This window comes from Xiphias gladius, chromosome 8 (genome assembly GCF_016859285.1).
Source record: "Xiphias gladius isolate SHS-SW01 ecotype Sanya breed wild chromosome 8, ASM1685928v1, whole genome shotgun sequence".
NCBI classification, from domain to species: Eukaryota; Metazoa; Chordata; class Actinopteri; order Istiophoriformes; family Xiphiidae; genus Xiphias; species Xiphias gladius.
In genome coordinates, this window is record NC_053407.1 from 3456357 (window position 1) to 3477905 (window position 21549).

A 21549-nucleotide genomic window follows, 5' to 3' on the forward strand; every position below is an offset into this window, starting at 1 on the left:
ATACATTAGTATTTGGACAGTTACACAATTTTTTGTAATTTTGCCTCTGTATACCACCACACTGGATTTGAAATGAAGCCATCAAGATGTGACTGAAGTGTAGACTTTCAGCATTAATTCAAGGGATTTAAAGAAAAATATTCCATTAACCATTTAGGATTTACAGCCATTTTTATACATAGCCCTTCATCTTCAGATGCTCAAAAGTAATTGGACGGACCAACATAATTATAAATATAAGAATTACTTTTAATACTTCGATGGAAATCCTTTGCAGTACATGACTGCCTGAAGTGTGGAACCCACAGCCATCACCAAATGCTGCGTTTTCTTCAGTAAGTAAAAAGCAAGCTTAGTTGGATTCAGGTCAGGTGACTGACTTGGCTATTGAAGAATATTCCATTCCTTTGCCTTGAGAAGGTCTTGGGGTCTGTTTTCACAGTACATTTTGGGTCATTATCCATCTGTACTGTGAAGCACCATCCTGTCAGTTTTGTAGCATTTGGCTGAATCTGAGCAAACAGTATAGCCTTTACACTTCAGTCTTTGTCCTGCTACTTCTATCAGCAGTCACATCATCAATAAACACCAGTGACCCAGCTCCATTGGCAGCCATACATGCCCTTGCCATAACACTGCCTCCACCATGTTTGACAGGTGATGTGGTATGCTTTGGATCATGAGCCGTTCCTTTCCTTCTCCATACTTTTCTCTTCCCATCATTCTGGTACAAGTTAATCTTGGTGTCATCTTTCCAGTAAATCTTCCAGAACTGGAAGGTTTCTGGAAAAATCCAATCTGGCCTTTCTGTTCTTGATTCTTACTGGTGGCTTGCACCTTTTTGGTAAACTCTCTGTATTTACATTCATAAAGGCATCTCTTGATTGTACACTTTGACAATTATAAGCCTGCCTCCTCAAGAGTGTTCTCAACCTTCTCAACAAGGAAAGAATTTTGCGATCATCCACTTAGTTGTCGTCCATGGTCTTCCAGGCCCTTTGGTGTTGATGAGCTTGCCAGTACATCCTGTTTTTTTAAGAATGTATCAATTGTTGATTTGGCCATTTCTAAAGTTTTTGCTATCTGTCTGATAGGTTTGTTTTGTTTGTTCAGCCTAATGATGGCATCCTTCACTTGCATCAACACCTCTTTGGACTGCATTGAGAGTTCCCATGAACAGCTACCAAAAGCAAATTCAACACTAGACCTTTAATCAGCTTAATTTGTCATGAAATACCAAGGGGACAGGCCACACATGGCCATGAAACTGATTGTCAGTCAATTGTCCAATTACTTTTGAGCCTCTGAAAATGGGGGAGTATGTATAAAAATGGTTGTAATTCTTAAAAGCTTAGTGCAATATTTTTGTAAAACCCTTTTAATTAAAGCTGAAAGTCTACAGTTCAATCACATCTGGATGGCTTTGTTTAAAATCCATTGTTGTAGTATACAGAGGCAAAATTTCTCAAAATTGTGTCACTGTCCGAATACTTACGTACCTAACTGTAAATTAGTTATCATTTCTTTACTGTCAGGTATTTTTCCCAATTTTCTTATATTGATATTAAGCTGTAACTCAAGAAGAACATTGTTAACCTTGCTATGAAGAGAAAGTATAGGTCGATTCTTCAGCCCACATTAGAAAAGTTCATGAAGATTGTACATGATCCGTAAGAAACCAAAAGACAATAGTCCTTAATGATACACTATTTAATGGTTTTCAGTTGGGTTTCCAAGCCTATAAGAAAGTTGTATTAGCTCAGTGTTGTGTCCATTTATTACTGTTAGAAATGTTTTTACAGTCCATTATCTGGTCCAGTTTTTCCTCCCAGCTGAGCCTTCAATAATTGTTTTCTTGTCACATCTTTTGCTCTGGTAGCTAAATTGATATAATTTGGTCCTCCCACAAGTTTACTTTCTTTGTCTGTTATTTGATTGTTACATTCCCTAGCTCTAGTTATTCAGAAATACAATGTAATTAAAGTTAGATGATGATACACAAATATATCTGTTGGTGCCCCCTGGAGACTAGTGCTCCGTCAGTTATATAATGAGCTATATGGAAGACATAAATGAGTAGATGTCACAAGATTTTGTCATCTAAACAGGCAAAACAATAAGAAACATTAATTGGAAGCAAATGGATGGAGAAGTGATATTCAAGCATACAGAAAAACTAGAATACTCAGTTGTTCTCACACACAATGAGAAGCAATTTTCATTGTTAATACTGTCCTAAACTTACCAATTTATATGAAAATATTGTTGTCATATTTAAAAGTCATGACTACATTGAAATGATTCTTACATTAGCGAGGCTGAAGGAATGCATCATTGGGTTTTTTTTCTTGAACCTGAATTAATGGATGTCTTTGATTGAATTAAAAATTTGGTGTAATGTGATAATGTCCCAATTAGTGCTGAAATCATGCAGTATAGAAACCCAACTGTTCAGCACTGCGGACATTTTTAGCCTCCTTTAGCTCATTCTTTTGATTTCAGGGTCCACAGATACACTGTTTGGTTGAGTTGTATCACGTTTATCAAGTACTGTGGGCAGCTGTTTTCAGAATCAAACACACATGCCATAGAGGTCTGCATGGTTTAATTACTTCTTGTTCCGTTTCTGATTTGGAAGTACGGGGTTGCTGTAAATAGCAATGTCCATTCTGTCTATTTCATTTCTGTTACAAAGACACAAGCCCACATCCTAACTTACGTTACCCAAAGTGGAAGTTGAGACAATTAAAAGAGACTACACAGTTGTTACACTTTAACACCTAAGTAGTCTCCAGAACCACATTTATGTGGTTTTTAATCAACTAACTCTTAGCCAAAAGGCACACTTCCAAACTCATTCAATCCCAACAGCCTCATTAACTCTCACATCCGTTCTTTTCAGGCCGTGATAAAAGGATATCTGGCCGACCCCCGCTCTCCCCTCGAATGGATCGGCCCAGAGGCCTAGGGCCCCGGCCCTTGCCCCCCTACGGAGACAGGTTTGTGCAAACTTATGCATGTTTTTGCTGTAGGACTGAGCTATTTATTCTTTAACACTGTATCATTGTATCATACAACAACAGAAGTCAAAAGTCAAAAGCAGTCAGCTGGAAATGTGGAAATTCTAAGGTCAACTTTTCTTATGATACATCATCCTTATCACCAGCAGTGATCATTTTTGACTTAGCCAAAAAAATCAGGGTTTTCAGAGCATGAAGTTTGCCTGACCACAAGTGTTTGGCCAAAATCAGGAACATGCCACAGAAGTGGAAGCACACAGATTTTACACTATCTCTGCATGTGTCATAAAATTCAGTAGCTCTTTTCAAAATCCCCAGTGTGAAATAGGTGCTTTGTAATAGGGCTCGGCTGAAAATATATTCTGTTCAGATACAAAGTACAGAGGATAAAAAAAATAATGTGAATACTTGAAATGACTAATTTTAAGTCATATTAGGCTCTGTGATAGTTGGCAGCATATGTCATCCCCCTGTATATACACTTACCAAGCGCTTTATTAGGAAAACCTCTACATCTGAAAGCAGGTCAGTGCATAAAATCATGTAGATACAGGTCAGGAGCTCCAGTTAATGTTCACATCAAATATCATAATGGGGGAAAAAATTTTATCTCAGTGACTATGACCTTGACGAGTATTTCTGAAACTGCTGATCTCCGGGGATTATCATGTACAACAGTCTCTAGGTTTACAGATAACCACTGTTTACGACTGTGGTGAGTAGAAAAGCATCTCAGAATGCACATGTCAAACATTGAGGCGGATGAGCTACAACAGCAGCAGACCACTTTGAGTGCCAATCCTATCGGGTGCGAACAAAAATCTTTGGCTGCAGTGAGGACAGGCTCACAGCTGCAGACTGGAAAAACGTAGCCTGTTCTGATGAATATTGATTCCTGCTGAGGCACACAGATGGTAGGGTCAGAATTTGACATCAACAGCATGTACCCATTGACCCATTCTGCCTTATGTCAACAGTCCAGGATGGTGGTGGTGACGTAACGGTGTGGGTTGTTGATGGAATGTTTTTCTTGGCACACTTTGGGCCCCTAAATACCAATAAATCATTGTTTGAATGCCATAGCTCATCTAAGTATTGCTGACTATGTGCCAAAAGGTATCCATCTTCTAATGTCTACTTCCACCGTGATAGTGCACCATGTCACAAACCAAAAGATCTGAATCCAATAGAACACCTTTGAGATGTGGTAGAACAGGAGATTCCCAGCATGAATATCTAGCTGGAAGTCTGTATAAATGATGGTGATGCAATCATATTAACATGGACCAGGATCTCAAAGGAATGTTTCCAACATCTTTTGAAATACATGACATGAAGTTTTTAGGTTATGAGAGCAAATCCAACCCAGTATTAGTATGGTGGTACTAATAAAGGTGTTAGTGAGAGTATGCACACCCACTGCAGTTTATAGGACTATTGACTCCAGGTAGCTAGCTGCCTAGGGCTGTGTCATAGTGAATTTAACAGACTGAAAAAACATTGCACACTGATCTGAGCTCTCTGTTTGTGTTTGTTGACGAGGTATCTCTGGTTACAAGAGGTGACTTCATTGTAGTCAACTGAACAGTATTCGGAGTATACTTTATTCTGTAGCTACCTGCTGGGTACCAGGTATCAGGCTGATATCTTGTCAGGAAAACCAAACACCATGAAATGAATTAATTTGCATACCTTTCTGCTCTGTTTTAAAACTGATTTATAGACACTATTAAAATGAATTTCAATTCTTTGTATAGTTGAAGCATCTGTTACTTTGACTTAATGTGTTGGATAACTTGTATTGTTCAAATGTGAATAACAAAGAAAGCCTTTCAGATGCTGCAGGTCTTTAATTATTAATGCTTAACAAAGTCCTACAGACTTTTTTTTTTTTTTTTTCAATCATGTTCTAGTCTTGTTGCTTTTTTTAAAGATAAAAATTTGATTGTGAATCAGTCCCAAGCTTGAAAAAACTTATGGCCATATTGTCCAGCCCTACTATGAAGCCGTTATGTACTTGAGTGTGTCTTTGAGTGTGTTTTCCATAAAAGAGAAGACTGCACTGTTCTGTTTTTTAGTTATTGTCAGACGTATGAACAGACAAAAACCACCAATACTTATTACTCTCTGACTTCCCTACCTTGTCTGTTTCTCTCAGCCACAAGCCCATTGATTCCGACCAAAGACGTAAATCTTTCAAAACAAATCTCAAGTATGCGGTTTAATTTTTTTTTAAAGCTCTGTAAATGGGGTTGCACTAGTAAGACTTTCGTGAAGACTTGTGTGTACATCAATTGCCAGGAAACATTAGCCATCCAATCACAAGCAATCAACTATGTAAACAGGAAGTCACTGTACTGTACGGGCTGTAACCAAACTTCAAAAAAAAAACATTCTTAGGTGCCAAAATATGTATTAGACTTTACTGCCAAGGCTTTGTAAATGTAGGTATGAATTCGTTCTATTTATATACTCTATACATACACTGAGAAATATTTCAGTTTTACTTATGGAACCAGTCACCCCTCCGAATTGCAACTCTATACGATATGTGGATGACACATCTGACCTGACCCTTGATGAGAATGTTATTAAATTATGTACATTGGGAAGATTTTAATTTTCACAAGAACTCAATATACCTCAAAATGTATATTTATATAACTACAAAATGTCAGACTAAATAACATCAGGTTAGCATAATAAGGTATTTCCCACTCTAAACTGTATGAATAAGTGTCCTCACCCATTCTATATTCCCATTTCAGTTTTCTCTTTAAACCATATCCTTAATATTACTTAAAACAGAAACACAGGACTCTCCCAGATAATGTAACTATCGTATAGGTTTATGTTACAGCCCCAAGTTATAATTATTTCAACTTTGTTTCTGAGAAATTATGTTTTTTGTCTTTTTGGCATGGCAGGTAGGTCTAAATACTACACCATAATATCCATGCCATTGCTATGGAGAAGAAGCCAATCAGAGACATTAATTGGGATGGTAGAGAATTCAAAACACTGTTATTGCAGTTGTTCATAAAACATGGCGCAATAGCTATTGAATTCTATTTTCCTGTTAATTCCTGTTCCCCCAAAAATTTTATGTACACAAGTTTGTACCTTTGACTTTTTTCAAAGAACCAGAATTTTTGTAACACAGTTGTTAATCATTTGGACGGATGATTGAATCGGGAGAGTTTCATGCCGATCCAAGCCCTAGAAGTGCTCCAACACTGAATAACCTAACATTTTCTATAGGAAAAATGAATGGGATTGGAAAAATGAATTAAACCAAAATAGCTCCTCCCACTTCACGACTCGTTTAATTCTTTTACTCGTCATGCTAATTGGGTCATGTATAATTAATTTGGTTAAGCTAGCTAGCTCAGATAGTTATGCAAAGGTTCCACATTTAGTAACACCTTATCTTTACAAAAGAACTAGTTTGTGTGGTGAAACTGGTTTTAATTTAGTGATGCTTAAATATCCATGTGGTACAAATTTCATTTAGTTTGATCAGACATTTGAGAAGTTAGCACATTTTCTGTACAGTACATAGTACACTGAGACATTTATTGTCACTGCATTCTCAATTTGACATATTTTAAAACATTTTACAGTATTTTGTCTCCAGAATCTAAACAATCTCTGAAACAATTTAGTAGCATTTGAATAAATTGTTTAAGTCAATGATGATGCAAATTTTGAAAAATATTGAGTGACAGACTTCATAATTGACCACTGGTTACAGTGAGGAAAAGTTTCTTCACATATAGCATGATGTGTTGCAAAAAGATTTAAATCTATAAGACCTTCTGGTGACTTTTGAAGTTTTGAGTGTCATACTGCTAATTTTTTGATTACTCACATACCTTGTCCACTTTGATTAATCGAAAACAATTTTTCATATGCAAAATCCAAACCAAATTTCACCTGCTGAGGAAATTAAGATGACATGATCTGTGGAAACAACAGATCATGTCATCTTAATTTCAGAAAAAAATGTGCAGTGAATTATGAGATATAAACCTTGTGAACTTTTGGCGTCACCGAGAGAATATCCCAAGACTGCAGAGTGAAGCTCAGGGGTAGCATCTGAACATTGCGTTTAAACCAATTTTGATTTGATATGAAGGTATGGTGTAAAATAGTCCTAATACTATTAACAAACATGTGACACTTTCCTAGTGGGAGGCATATATATTTGGATATTTCAACATAGACCTGTTAAATCCCAACAAGCACAAAATGACTGAGTGCATTGATGCAATTTTTAGAAACAGTTTATATCCAATGATCAGTAAACCAAGCAGAATAACAATATATAATAGATAATATATTTACAACTATTATGGAAGACAACACATTAAGCAGGCTATTAATCAATGACATCAGTAACCATTTGCAAGTTTTTGTGATCTATGACAGTGGAATGAGAATGATATTGATTTGTTTAGGTTGTTGTTCGTAGTAAATTTTTTATCAAAAAACGTCATTTCATCCCTTTTGACATTTACCCAATATTTGTGGATTTTGAGTGAAACAGCACAGTAGAACAGTTCAAAAGAATCCACACGTGGAGATTCACAAATATATTTCCATTGAAAAATGCTAAGTTGATGTACAAATGATGATCTACAAGTTGTAAATTACAGAAACAGATACAGATTTACAAATATAAATCACTCTGCATTTTTTGTGCATTGTGTTTTATGTGTTACGTAACTTGACATTTGTTTGTAAATAGTATCAAGACTCTCTTAATACCATATAAGGCAATATCAAATATGAAACCTGTGAAAATTTTTAAAAGTTTTGCTCATACTTCAAAATGGTAGCAGAAAACCCACGGTCAGACAGGTTTGGCTTCCTATTCCCAAAAGATGTGAAATCATTCACAGAATCCAGGGATTCTTTTTACTTATGTGGTTCAAAAGTTGTTATGCCACAGTGAGGTCAGTAGATGTATTTTTTGTTTTGCCTGAGTATTGGGTAAGTTTTAGAACCTGTCTGCCAAGTTTGGTTGTTCTAGGTCTTAGCGTTTCTGAGACCAAGACACTTTTAGCGGATATTGATGATGATAATACATTGATAATAATAATAATAATAATAATAATAATACTCCAAACTATTTCAAGAGGGTTTGAACACCTTCAGTGCTTGGAATATAGACTAACACCAAACTTGTCATTTAAATGATGTAAATACTGCATGCAGGTAATATAATAATTGGTGTGAGAAGAGTGAGGTAATGACTCACTTTTGTACCCACACTTGATCCTTACAATGGCTTATTCTTATTGTCGCTGTATTTATACTAATTTCTCATATACTATCTCTTACACTAACTTATACTATTTTATACTAACACTATTTTCTCTTTTTGTTCTTGGTCATGTCACTATCTGCTTGTATCAACTGACAACAGTAAAAATATCACCTTAACTTACTTGTCTTTCTCAGAAAACGTCCTCTGTCACCAGCCCCCAAGTCATCTGGTAAAGCCCCAGCAGCGCCATCAGGCAAGCCATCTGCCCCAGGCTCTGCTTCAGCCGCCAGCTCAGGGTCAGGCTCCACAAAACCCAGCAACACACTGTCCCGCCGTGAGGAGCTGCTGAAACAGCTGAAGGCCGTGGAAGACGCCATTGCCCGGAAGCGAGCAAAGATCCCCGCCAAATAAAAGGAAGACTGCTCCTCGCTCTTTTGCCTGCCTGCCTCCTGTGCTGGGACAACAGTGAGGGTCATGGGATGGAGAGTTTTTCCCTGCTGTCCGTGGATGTGTAAAAATGTTGTATGGTTCATGCTGCCACAAAAACCATCCTCTGCTTGTTTACCTTCACTGAGGTTTGGCTCTGCTTCATTCTAGAGCATTGCTCAAAGTATGCCCGACTTCTGCTTCCCTTAAAAGTCTATGAATGTCCGGCTGCAGTTTACCTCATCAGTGAGAAACAGGATGGAACATTTGGGTATTTGGTTAGGGAGGTACGTCTCAGGAATGGAGTGTACTTTGTGTAGACTTTACAGAGACAGAAGGGTAGTGAGGCACACTTGATCTCTGTTCCTCCAGTGAGAAGGAAGCATCTTCCTCTTGTGGTGTGATGAATAACAGATTTATACACATTGATTCTAGGACTTCTGTCTTTCTCTGCCCCATTTTATTGTTTTGTTCTCTCACATCTTTGCTTTTGTTTCCTCTGTATTGAGTGGTGTGACTGTTGAGTCAGCTCTATTGGGTACTGACAGCCTCCAGGGCTTCACAACACTTCTTTATATAAATCCACAAAGTTCAAAGTAGGCCCATCTTTAACCAATGACTCATTTGTGTTTTAGGGCAATGTTCACAGTCACACCTTGTACAGCAAGTCATCAGATTCTTTTAAGCATATGATTATAGACAACAGTGATGTGAAATATTGCTTTTTTTTTTTAATCTACAGCATTTTGTTTTCTTCTTAGCTCTACTCAAGTGATGAACCGATGTTTCATTTGTGTCACATTTTTAGTTGGAGGAGTATGAGAGGTGGAACGGGGACATTTAGAGACAAGATATGTCTTGCTTTTGTGACAACATCATTCTAAATAAACTATTTTGATAAAGAGGTAATTTGCCTGTTTTTTTTCTCTGCTGTTGCACCAGACAAAAGGATCAGTTGTTTAAATAAAGATGCACAGTCACACATTTATAGAAGCATCTAGACACTGCAGTGTTCAGTAGTAAGATTGTGGAAAATACAGGTATATACAGTGGCATAAAAAAGTTTGGGTACCCCTTGTCAAAATTTCTGTTACTGTGAAAAGTTACGTGAGAAAAAGCTGACCTGATTTCCAAAAGGCATAAAGTTAAAAATGACAGTTTTTTGATATTTTAAGCAAGATTAAATTTATATTTCTGTCTTTTACAGTTTCAAAATAAAAAAGGAAAGGGGCCCAAAACAAAAGTTTGAGCACCCTGCATAGTGAGTACTTAGACACCCCTTTTGGCAAGTATTACTGCTTGTACAGCTTTTTGTTGCCCACTAAGAGTCTTTGAATTCTTGTTTGGGGGATTTTTGCCCAGTCTTCTTGCAAAAGGCCTCTAGTTCTGTGAGATTCTTGGGCGGTCTTGCATGCACTACTCTTTTTAGGTCTATCTACAGATTATTGATATTGCTTAGGTGGGGACTGTGAGAGCCATGCCAAAACCTCCAGCTTACGCCACTTGAGGTAGTCAATTGTGGATTTTGAGGTTTAGAATCATTATCCTGTTGTAGAAGCTATCCTCTTTTAATTTTCAGCATTTTTACAGATGGTGTGATTCTTGCTCCCTGAATTTGCTGGTATTTAATTGAATCCATTCTTTCCTCTACCAGTGAAATGTACCCCATGCCACTGGCTGCAACACAAGCCCGAAGAATGATCAAACCACCTCCATGCTTAACAGTTGAAAAGTTGTTTTTTTCAGCCCCCTTTTTTCTCCAAGTATACCTTTGCTCATTGTAGCCAAAAAGTTCTATTTTAACTAAATCAGTCCAAAGGACTTGCCAAAATGCATCAGAATTTTTTAAATGTACCATTGCAAAATTCTGAGCCTGAAGTTTGTGGTTAGGACGCAGGAAATGTTTTCTTCTGATAACTCTTCCATGAAGGTCATATTTGTGCAGGTGTAGCTGCACAGTAGAACAGTGTACCACCAATCCAGAGTGTGCTAAATCTTCCCGAAGGTCTCTTGCATTCAAATGGGGTTTTTTTTATTTGCCTTTTTAGAAATCGTAGGAGCAGTTCTCTGAAAGTTTTCTTTGTCCTCCAGTCCTCAACTTCACCTCCACCATTCCTGTTCACTTTATTTCTTAGGAACATTACAAACTGAAAATGCTTTGCTATCTTCTTATGGCCTCCTGCTATGTGGGCATAAATTATTTTAATTTTCAGAGTGCTAGGCAGCTGCGAAGAGGAGCCCATGGCTATTTGCCTTGACCGGCTGGGTTGAGAGAGAAGGGGGGGGTGCATAGCACAGTAAAGGTATAACATAAAGATGTATAACAATAATGAGACTAATAATAAAACTAATAATAATAGAGTGAATACTAATAAAACTAAATATAATAATAGTAACAATAATCATAATTGAAGCAGCAGGATCATGAGGGCAGTAGGTGGTTTGCAGTCTCAGATCCAGACTCTGCAGCACCTGGGGCTGTTGAACTAGTCAACTGCACTGAACCACCCAAAGGTTTTGGTACCAACCCTTTTCTCAAAGCACTGCATCGCAATGTTAGCATTGTGAAATGTCTGTTCCATTTGACTAGCATCTTTTTTTTCAAATAAAGTTAATAAAATAAATTTCCTTTGTATTCTCCAAGGTGTTGCACTCATGCCTCTGCCCCAGTAAATTCATACTTGATCTTGTCATTTTTAGCCATGCTAATGGCAGCCTCAGAACCTCTGACTGTTCATCTCCAGGTCAAAATTTCAGTTTGTCCAATACCTGAACTCTTTATGACCTGCAAAACTAATGACATTCCCATCAGCCTCAGCTGTACTTTGTATTGTTTGCTAATTAGCAAATGTGATGCTAACACACTGAACTTAGGTTGTGAGCATGTTCAATATTATACTTGTTAAACTTGTGGGCATTTAGCCAACTGTTTACTCTTAGTCTTGTTTTTGCAACTCTGCCTCTAAGGCCAGGATGCTAGAGTGTTCTCACTGTTGTTAACACCTGTAAATCATCTGTTTCTCAAACAGCAGAGTCTAACGTACTTATCCTCTTAAGCAGTTGTGAATCTGGGCCTTCCACTTCTTTTCCTGTTCTGGTTATATCTAGTTTTCATCTCTCGGTACAGTAATGGACACCTTTATTTGAAATATTTAGTTTCTTGGCAATCAGACATATGGAACCTTCATTTCTCAAAACATCAATAGACTGATGTGTTTCTTGAGAAAGCTTGAGGAAAGACAATTCACCTGGTTTACTGAACAGATTAGAGTTTTGCTAACCCAAGTATAAAGGCATCCTTGAAAACAAATTAGCATTTAAACATGATTAATTAAGAATGAGATAAAGGAGTTTTATCATTAAGAGAGGAGGTGAGTGAAGGGTAAAGGTTCAAGCCGCCATCTGGAGTGGAGGAACAAATGAATATGTACGTGAGGTATTTTCTGGATACATTAAGTGTTTTGCATTTAGGAATTCCTATCAGAGCTCAATATAGACTGTGTGACATTTATCTAAACAAGAAATTTACATAGATTTCCATAACATGGAAATGACTGACAGAAACAATACTGTAAAAGCTAGCACACTATTCCCTGTGGAAGGTAACATACTTTGTGTAATGGGAATGGGAACTACAGCACTAACATTTGAAGTTTTAGCTGGGTAAAGTTAAGCTTAAGAATTAGCTTCAAATGCTCAGGTAATTAATACTATTAATAATACTACTATAACATAATATAACACAGTTGTAAGCTCTAAGAATGGGTTGTGATGTTTAAAGGAATCATTTGCATTTGGAAAAAGGTGATATTTGTTTATCAACTTTGCGGTAACCTAAAGATACAAAACGAAACAAATGAACAAATAAGTTAAAGTCACATGTTTAACAGCTGAAAATGGTCCTTTTAGATTTATAAAATTTTGGACCAGAGTAGATTAATTTCAATAGAATCTCCCCAATCAGTGGATTAGGGACATGAAGTAAATTCATGAAGTGCTTTGTGTGGAGTTTAGCTTTGGCATGCAAATTGGCACCGCTGACCAATTGTGAACTGTTTCAAGGGTCATGACATTTGCAGTAATGGAGACCCGTAGTGTCCAAAGTTGAGGAAGCTATTATTTTATACAAACCTGCTCTGCTGGAGTATAAGTACATATATTTCATGAAAACTGTGTGAATTGTAAATGTGTTTTGAGGCTTGAACTGTAGTTTAATTGTAAGAAATAAAAGTATAAATACAACAATGTAAAAATACTCCATTACAAGTTAAAGGCATTAATTCAATATCACTTAAGTAACAGTAATTAGTATTATCAGCAAAAAGTATTTAGTACTATGTCTCTAACACTCAGTTTGTCTATTGTCCAACAGTCATGAGTACAAGCTGTGTGTCTACCCATCTTTCTCTGTCTTTCACTCTCTGTCTCTTCAGTATAGTTTTCCCTACCTTGCTCTCTCTTTGCAGTACAAAATGACCTCTCTCCTTTTCAAAAACTGTTGGGTGTTGGTCCCTTACTCCAGATGTCTCAGATCTGGGTCTTCGTCCTACAGGAGAGTCAGCTTCAGGTCTTGTGTCTCTCCTTCTGTGTGAATGGTATCCTTGAACCCATCCTCTTGTCTGTATCTGTAGTCTTTCCCATGTAGTTATTAAATCTGATGTCATAGTCATAATGTTTTGTAATTTGAAGTATATTGTATTTTTTATGAAATCTAATTTAAATCATCAAAGTTGACGTCATTATTAAACAGCATTTAGTTTGAGGTGAGATATTTTGACCATATTCTATATAACTTTTTAATCGAAATGGGACATATGTTGTTTCTTATTTCAACCATTGATCTAGATCAATGATCTAGAAGATAGAGCGTGTCTTATGCTGTACAGATTTTAAAAACTTTTGAGGTAAATTTATGATTCAGGATTTTGAGCTATACAAGTTAAATTGACTTGACTTTACATACTACTAACTAATTTAGACCTGTTAAAATCAACACGGCAACATTAGCTGACCTAACTAGAAGAACCTTCTTTATTTTACCGTGTTCCAACACATAGCCTTAATCAAAGTGATTTCACTTTTTTCTTTGTTACTTCAGCACCTAGTTGGTTGGTGAAGAAGTGACAGCACACTTCATACAAATTTGTTCAGTAACAAGTTAATTTGCTTTTTAAGTTTTAACTTGTTTTGTATAATGAAATTCAATAATAACCCCATCATAACCCATAAACAAGCTTACTGCTTGCAGCTCTGTCAGCATTTATTGCATTTGATGCCTCAGAATAAATGCTTTAGGTGGGAAAACTGTCCCGCACTATATCAGCAAGTCTGTCAGTTTGTTTTAAGGCAAGCAAGCCTTACATAAGCCAGTGGTAGTGTGACGACATTCCAGCACATGACACAAATCTGAAAGTAAAACTTTCAAACAAGCTGATATTCACACTGGATCTGGATGTGTCCCAAATCTGATCATGTGATGTTAAAACAGCTGAGAGGATTCACATTCTTTATAGTTCTGATCTGGATCACAGAGAAACGGTATCTAGTGTGAAATGTGATACTGGGAAACACTATGTATGACTTGTACTTGAACTTAAGCTTTTAAATTTCTGGTTTAAACTGAGCTGCTGCCATTTAAGCCTGTGAAAACAGTGTCTTCAACTGCAGTTCCTGTATTACTCATAATACGGGCTTTCTCCAAGAACACTTACTGAATTCTATTTAGAAAATCCCAACTTCTCCTTCTGGAATTTAAAAAAAAAAGATGTCACAGAAGTTAATATTTTTGGTAACCTAATGAAGAGATTCATGTGAGGAACCCTTTATTAGTTTGATGTAAAATATTAAATTAATTTTTCTGCTAATATTAAAAATGTGAAAAGTTCATATCTGGGGCCAGGGACATCTTTCCACACTCCTATTTTTTCCCTGTGGTCACATTTTTGTTGATGGGTAAAAATTGATAAAAGACAAAAATACCACTGGATCACTGGAAAAACTGACACTAGACAATAAGAAATGATATCATATTTCCATGAAAGACATGAAATCAGCTCATTCTCTGATAATGATACTAGCTTATCTGCTTAGAACAAAATCTAAATTAAAACTAGCTAACTACAATTAGCATTCAGATACAACATAACTAGTGAAGAATAAACCATAATTTAGTCAAAATCTCTTATTTTGGGTTTGAGGCCTAAACCTCAAAAACACAAATAAATAGGATTTTAAGAGTAAAATAAAATAGAAGGTAAAAATAAGCTAAAATAGAATGTAAGTCCAATATTTGCTCTCCTTTTAGCCCTGTTTTAGTGTCCACCAGCTCCTGAGAAACATATCTGGCTCTTTAGCTCCTAAATGCTCCACTTTGTTCACCAGCTTGTCTCAGACATACAACCATTTAATTGGCAATTTAACATGTCGGTCTCATGTTTGAACAAGCAACCAATTCACTTTTATGTAAAAGTCACAACAGCAATCTTACTAAGTTGGACCTGATAGCATTTCCATAGCACTTCAACAGGACACAAGTTTGAACTGAATGTCATCAGATGAATGTAAAGGCTGCAGCAGCACAAGTTAAAACAGGCAGAGAGAGAGAGAAGTGCCAATCTTGTATAACACCAAACATCATCTCTCATGTACAAAGAAAATAAAATCAATTAAACTATGAAACACTGTGAAAGAGCCAATTTTAAGTGTTCAAGGAGACTCTTCTCAGATCAGATCAGCCTATGAAAACAGGTTTTCCCTTTGTGGTGTGACCAGGGTAGAAGAGGTTAACAAAAATCTTGCACAGCCTCAGTAATATTCTGACCATCATTGACTCACTTTTCATGTGCACCAACTGCATGGATGAGTATATGAATATCCAAAAAAGTGTTTTACATACAGCATGTAAGCTAATAAGAAAAAAATGAAAATGTATTTGTGGATTCACTGTTCGAAGCAGGGGTTAGCATTACTCGCAGTGGTACAGTGTACAGTGGGTAATCAGAGCCGTTTTGCTGAAAACAGCTGCCTACTGTTGCTGGAAACAAGGCTGTTGAGCTTGTGAGAGCACACTAAAACAGTGAATGTGTGGATCATAAAACTGAAATGAGATGAAAGATACTAAAACACTGCAGAGTTAGGTGATAATTCCCTGTGGCTTCATCACTATAACTGTCCCCTTTCATAAAACTCTGGCTTTTTTTCTATTGTAATAGTAATAATATAGATTAGTTTGTAAGTGCTATAAGAAGACAACTAGACTTGCTTGAGGTGCTTGAAGATGTTTGCTTGCGTATAGCACTTAGAAGTACCATGACCTGGATGACTGAGAATCTTCACAGAAAAATTGATTAGTGCAGCTTTAAAACAAACAGATATTCAAATAAAGAATTTATTTAGACCTACAGTATGTTGTAACTGTCAAACAAGAACAACAGAATTTGAAGTCTAAAGTAATGAACTTAACAAGGATGCCAAGTGGCAGATGCTTGTATGAGTATGAGTTATGAGTTAACTGCAAATGCCCCTAACACATACACTGTTGATAAGAGGATATCCCCCTCTCTCTTAACAGATAGACCTTCATACTGACAAAATGACTGTGTGCTCCCTTGAGCAAAAGATGCCCCACCAGCTAAGGTAGCTTCATATTCATAATAGTAATTGGAAGGGACCAACTTTTTTTGTAAGAGAAGTGTCTGCCACTTTGGATACTTGTTAAACTTAATTACTTTGGACTTTAAATGTTGTTGTTCTTGTTTGACAGTTACAACATACTGTTGGTCTAAATACTTTCTTTATTTGAATCTCTGTATTAAAGCTGCATTTATCAATATTATTGTAGTTTTTTTTTAATTGACAATAGAAGAAAAGACTAAGTGTAATATGAAAGGTGCCAGTCTTAGTGATGATCCCACAGAAAATTATCACCTAACTCGAGTTTTTCGCAGCTCTGCGGAGCATTTTAGCATTTTTCAGCTCATTGTTATGGTTTTATGATCCACACATTCACTGTTTTAGTTTGCTCTTAGCCGCTCATTGACATTGTTTCCAGCAACAGTGGGCAGCTGTTTTTAGTGAAACGGCTCTGATTACCCACTGTACTCTGTACCACTGCGATTGATTCTCACCCCTGCTATGAACAGTGAATCCACAAATACCATTTCAAATCAATTTTAATGTTATTAGATAGCAAACTCCTGCCTGTTTTATAATTTCCAACAGTGCACAAACAGTGCATGACAAGAAATTATCTTTGGACTCTCATTTAATTCCTATTAGCCTATTAGCTTCCTATTATGAATGAATATCCTTCACATACAGCATTTTGTGTGTGTGTGTGTGGGGGGGGTGGTGGTATTGATTCATTCATCCATACAATTGGCCTTTATGAAAAGCGAAAATATAGGGAGTGAATGCTTGACAGATTATTACTGTGGCTGTGTGAGGATTTTTTTCCTGAACAATTTCAACTACTACAACTGCGTTCATCTGATGGCATTCAGTTCAGACTGTGTCATGTTGAAAGTGTTATGGATGTGTTATTAGGTCCGACCTAGTAAGAGTGCTGATGTGACTTTCAAATAAAAGTAATTTGGTCGCTTTAAATTTAAATTTTATGGCAAACTGAAGAAGCCTCTTGGATGAGGGTTAAAAGGTCTTCAAGTACCTATAACCAGTCCAGTTGCCCTCAATTCAACCCTTCCTGGATGACCATGACCTGGATGACTGAGAATCTTCACAGACATTCTATAGCAAACATTTCTGACAAAGCTGATAACAGTCAAAAGTGGCATTTGGGTTTGACATTTTCTGACTTATATTCAAGAATTTTGATTTCAGACAAGCAGTCTTGAAAATCAGGCTTCCCTGTGAGGGTTTAGACATACACCCAGACTTAGTAGAACAGGGAATACAGTCAAAATTAATAATCCGCTCAATCCCACAGAGGATCAACAAATAATAGTTAGGTCCTTCAACTAATCACTCCCACAGGCTAACGCCTTTAGAACTAGACACTGCCTCAAAGTGTAATCTAATACAAAACTGAGAGGCAGTAATGTACGGTGGCCCTGAGATGCAAAACACAACAACACTGGACAAAACACAATAACAAAACAGAGAACACAACAGCAAACCAAAAACACAACGGTAAAAACACAAATGCAAAAACATTTCAGAAAACACATTAACAACACAACATTCTCGGAAATGTTGTGTTTGTGTTTTTGCTGTGTTTTCTGAAATGTTATTGTGTTTTGCCCAACGTTGTGTTTCTACCTTGGGGCCACTGGACATCACATCTGGAAATTAAGAAGAAGACATTTGTTAGGTCATGTTATGTTAAGTTCAGTCCCCAGTTGCTGTTTGTTTAGGTGACCCCACTTTAACTTAAAAGTCCAATAGTTTCCCTATTTCCGCTTTTGAAAGATTTTCTACATTTTTTTAAAACTAAACATTAATCAATTTTCAAGGCCAGTTGGGGCAGCATAGCAAGCAGTAAACACAACACTCACATATTATAACCTTATAAAGTTGTTATGATTAGTAAAGAAATTCCATATGATATGATTATTGTAGCAAATAGTGGCCTATGTACTCCACACAGACACAGAGTAACATTAACATTTATTTGGAGTTGTGCATGTGTCCACCTGATGAATGTGAGTTCAAACACTCTCCTTTGAGCTCTGGTTTGGTCATCATGAGAACAATATCTGGGTCTTTAGCTGATAAATAGTCCACTGTATTCACCAGCCAGTTGCTAAATTTGTCTGTCTGCTGTCTGGTGCTGGGCAGTTAGTGTACGATGGGATTATCAGAATTTTTTTGCTGAAGACAACTGCTTGCTGAGAGCCATAAGAAGGAACTAAAACAATAAAGCTGGGGCCTGTACCATGAGGCGGATTCAATTTAGTCTGGCCCTTTGGGGGTTAGCTGTTTTCACCCAACATAACATCAGTTGTCCTGGATAAACTGTATCAAAAAAGCTGGTTATCAATTGGCTCAGTTAACTCTGGGTTTACCTGTCTGGCTACAGAGGAGGAGTTGTTAATGAAAGCAATATAATCAGATCTAAACAAGCTGAATCACTGCATTCCCAAAGAGCTCTACTTTGGTTTCATCTGTCCATCGAACATTATCCCAAAAAGACTGTGGCTTATCTATGAACGTTTTTGCAAACTTTAGTCTTGCCTTTTTGTGCTGTTCTTTCAATAGTGGTGTCCTCCTTGGCCTTTCCCCATGGAGCCCTACTTCGTTTAGTTGCAGTATATGGTATGGGCTGAAACCACCACTCCAGATTGCTCCAGGCCAGCTTGAAGCTCTTTAGATGTCTTGCATGGTGATTTTTTCCACAAGCCTCATAAACCTTCGCTGACTTCTCTCATTGAGTTTCTTCTTAGCACCACATCCTGGAAGCGCCTCAACAGTTTTATGACTAAAAACTTCTTAATAACAAACTGTTCAAACTGTTGAAACAGGAATTTCAAGATCTTTGGTGATAGCCTTGTAGCCTTTGGAATTGTTATGTATTTTTAAAATAACATTTCTGATGCTCTCAGACAGCTCTCTTGTCGTCACCACTGTGAAAAAGAAACTGGAAACATTCAGCCCCTTTTTATGCAGTAAAACCATCAGTCATTGGTTAATTCAGGTCATTTTGAACACTGAAAATTAAGTACAGGTGAGTTTTATTTGTTTTTTTATTTTGTTTGAGGAACTAACTTAAATTAATCAAAAGGGTGTCAATAATTGTGTCGAGCATACATTTTATGTCTGTATTTTTTATTTGTTGTTGTTGTTGTTCAGTAACCTTGGACATCTTATTAAACATTCTGGTTTTACAAAATTGGTTAGTTTGCCTTTATTTCTAAATTAAGATATTCTAAATTCTGTACTTAAAATTCAAGGGTGCTGACAATTTCAACCAGGACTGTATGGGACGCACATAAAAAAGTTACAAATAATAACAGTTTCTACTGCTAAAGCAGAGAAGAGAGGAGAGAGAAGGAGAGAAGTTGTTAATGTAGCATTTATAATCATGGGAACTATTTAACAGTGTGTGGATTATTTTTGTTGTAAAAGACAACAGGGGGTTTAGTTTTTGTTTTGTCCTTTTGGGGAGGTTGAATAAATAAATAGATAAATACATGAATGGATGAGTTTTCTGAAACAAACAAATTAATTAACTGGGTGAAATGGTTTTTGATATAGATATAGTTTCAATTGCTTTATTTCTGAGTGTTCTGACTAAATAAATAAAATAGATATCAAAGTGTTCTGAAACAAACTAAATAATTAAAATTAAGCTAATTATTTTTATTTCTGAGTTTTCTAAAACAAAATAAGTAAATAAAGATTATATTGTTTTATTTCTGAGTGTTCTTAATGAATAAATAAAATAGATCTCAAAGTGTTCTGAAACAAACAAAATAATTAAATAATAAAAATTAAGCTAAATATTTTTTTTTATTTCTGAATGTCCTAAAATAAAATATGTAAATAAAGGTTATATTATTTTATATCTCAGAGTTCTGAATAAATAACTGTTGTGAAACATTCAGTGTTAAATAAAATTTTATTTTCTTTTGTTCTGAAATAAATAAGAAAATTAATACATAAAATTTAAATTATTTTTCATTTCTAGGTATCCTGAAAAGAACAGATAAAAGGAATTAATTAATAGACACATTAACAATAATATGTGTATACTCAAACAAATATATGAAAAAATATGACATGTACCAATATAATTCAATAAACGTGACCTATCATATTAGAAATGCACATACAGTTAGGTACTTAAGTATTTGGACGATGACACAATTTTCGTAATTTTGCCTCTCTGCCTCTTTTCAAATCCATTGTGGTGTACCACCACAATGGATTTGAAACAAGCCATCAAGATGTGATTGAAGTGTAGACTTTCATGTTTAATTCAAGGGCTTTAACGAAAATATCACCGTTTAGGAAACAAAGCCATTTTTATAAATAGTCCCTCATTTTCAGAGGCTCAAAAGTAATTGTACAAACCAACATCATTAAAAATATAAGCATTATTTTTAATACTTGGATGAATATCCTTTGCAGTCAATGACTGCCTGAAGTCTGGTACCCATGGAAATCACCAAATGCTGAGTTCCCTCCTTTGAGATGCTTTGCCAGGCCTTTACTGCAGCCACCTTGAAAAACATGCTCAATTGGTTTGTGGTCAGGTGACTGACTTGGCTATACTCTTTTCTTCCCATCATTGTGGTACAAGTTAATATTGTTTTAATCTTTCCAAAGAATATTGTTCCAGAACTGGGCAGGCTTTTTTAGTTGTCTTCTGGTAAAGTGTAATCTGGCATTTCTGTTCTTGAGTGTTACCAGTGTTTTGCACCATGTGGTAAACCCTCTGTATCTGCATTCATGAAGGCATCTATCGATTTGACAACGATACACCTGCTTCCTTGAGAGTGTTCTTAGCATGGGTAGATGTTGCGAAGGTTTTCTCTTCACCAAGGAAAGAATTCTGCAATCATCCACTTTACTTGTCTTCCGTGATCTTCCAGGCCTTTTGGTGTTGCTGAGCTCACCAGTGCATTCCCTCTTTTTAAGAATGTACCAGATTGTTGATTTGGCCATTTCTAAAGTATATGCCATCTGTCTGATAGGTTTTTTTTGTTTTTTCAGCCTAATGATGGCCTCCTTCATTTGTATCAACACCTCTTAGGACTGCATATTGAGAAGTCCCATGAACAGCTACCAAATGCAAATTCAACATTTGGAATCAACTCCAGACCTTTTATCTGCTTAATTTGTCATGAAATAACGAGGGAACAGGCCACACGT

At 36.4% G+C, this 21549-nt stretch overlaps 1 protein-coding gene across 3 annotated transcripts in view; it reads left to right on the top strand.

The window, feature by feature from the left end:
* Positions 1-9618, top strand: part of zc3h18 (zinc finger CCCH-type containing 18) — a 56644-nt gene extending 47026 nt beyond the window's left edge. For all 3 annotated transcript variants that reach the window (XM_040133014.1, XM_040133015.1, XM_040133016.1), the window contains exons 17-18: positions 2903-2999; positions 8487-9618. In XM_040133014.1, coding sequence (XP_039988948.1) covers positions 2903-2999; positions 8487-8703 — 314 coding nt within the window. In that variant the 3' untranslated portion in view covers positions 8704-9618. The remainder of the gene's footprint in view (positions 1-2902; positions 3000-8486) is intronic.
* Positions 9619-21549: the final 11931 nt, after the last annotated feature.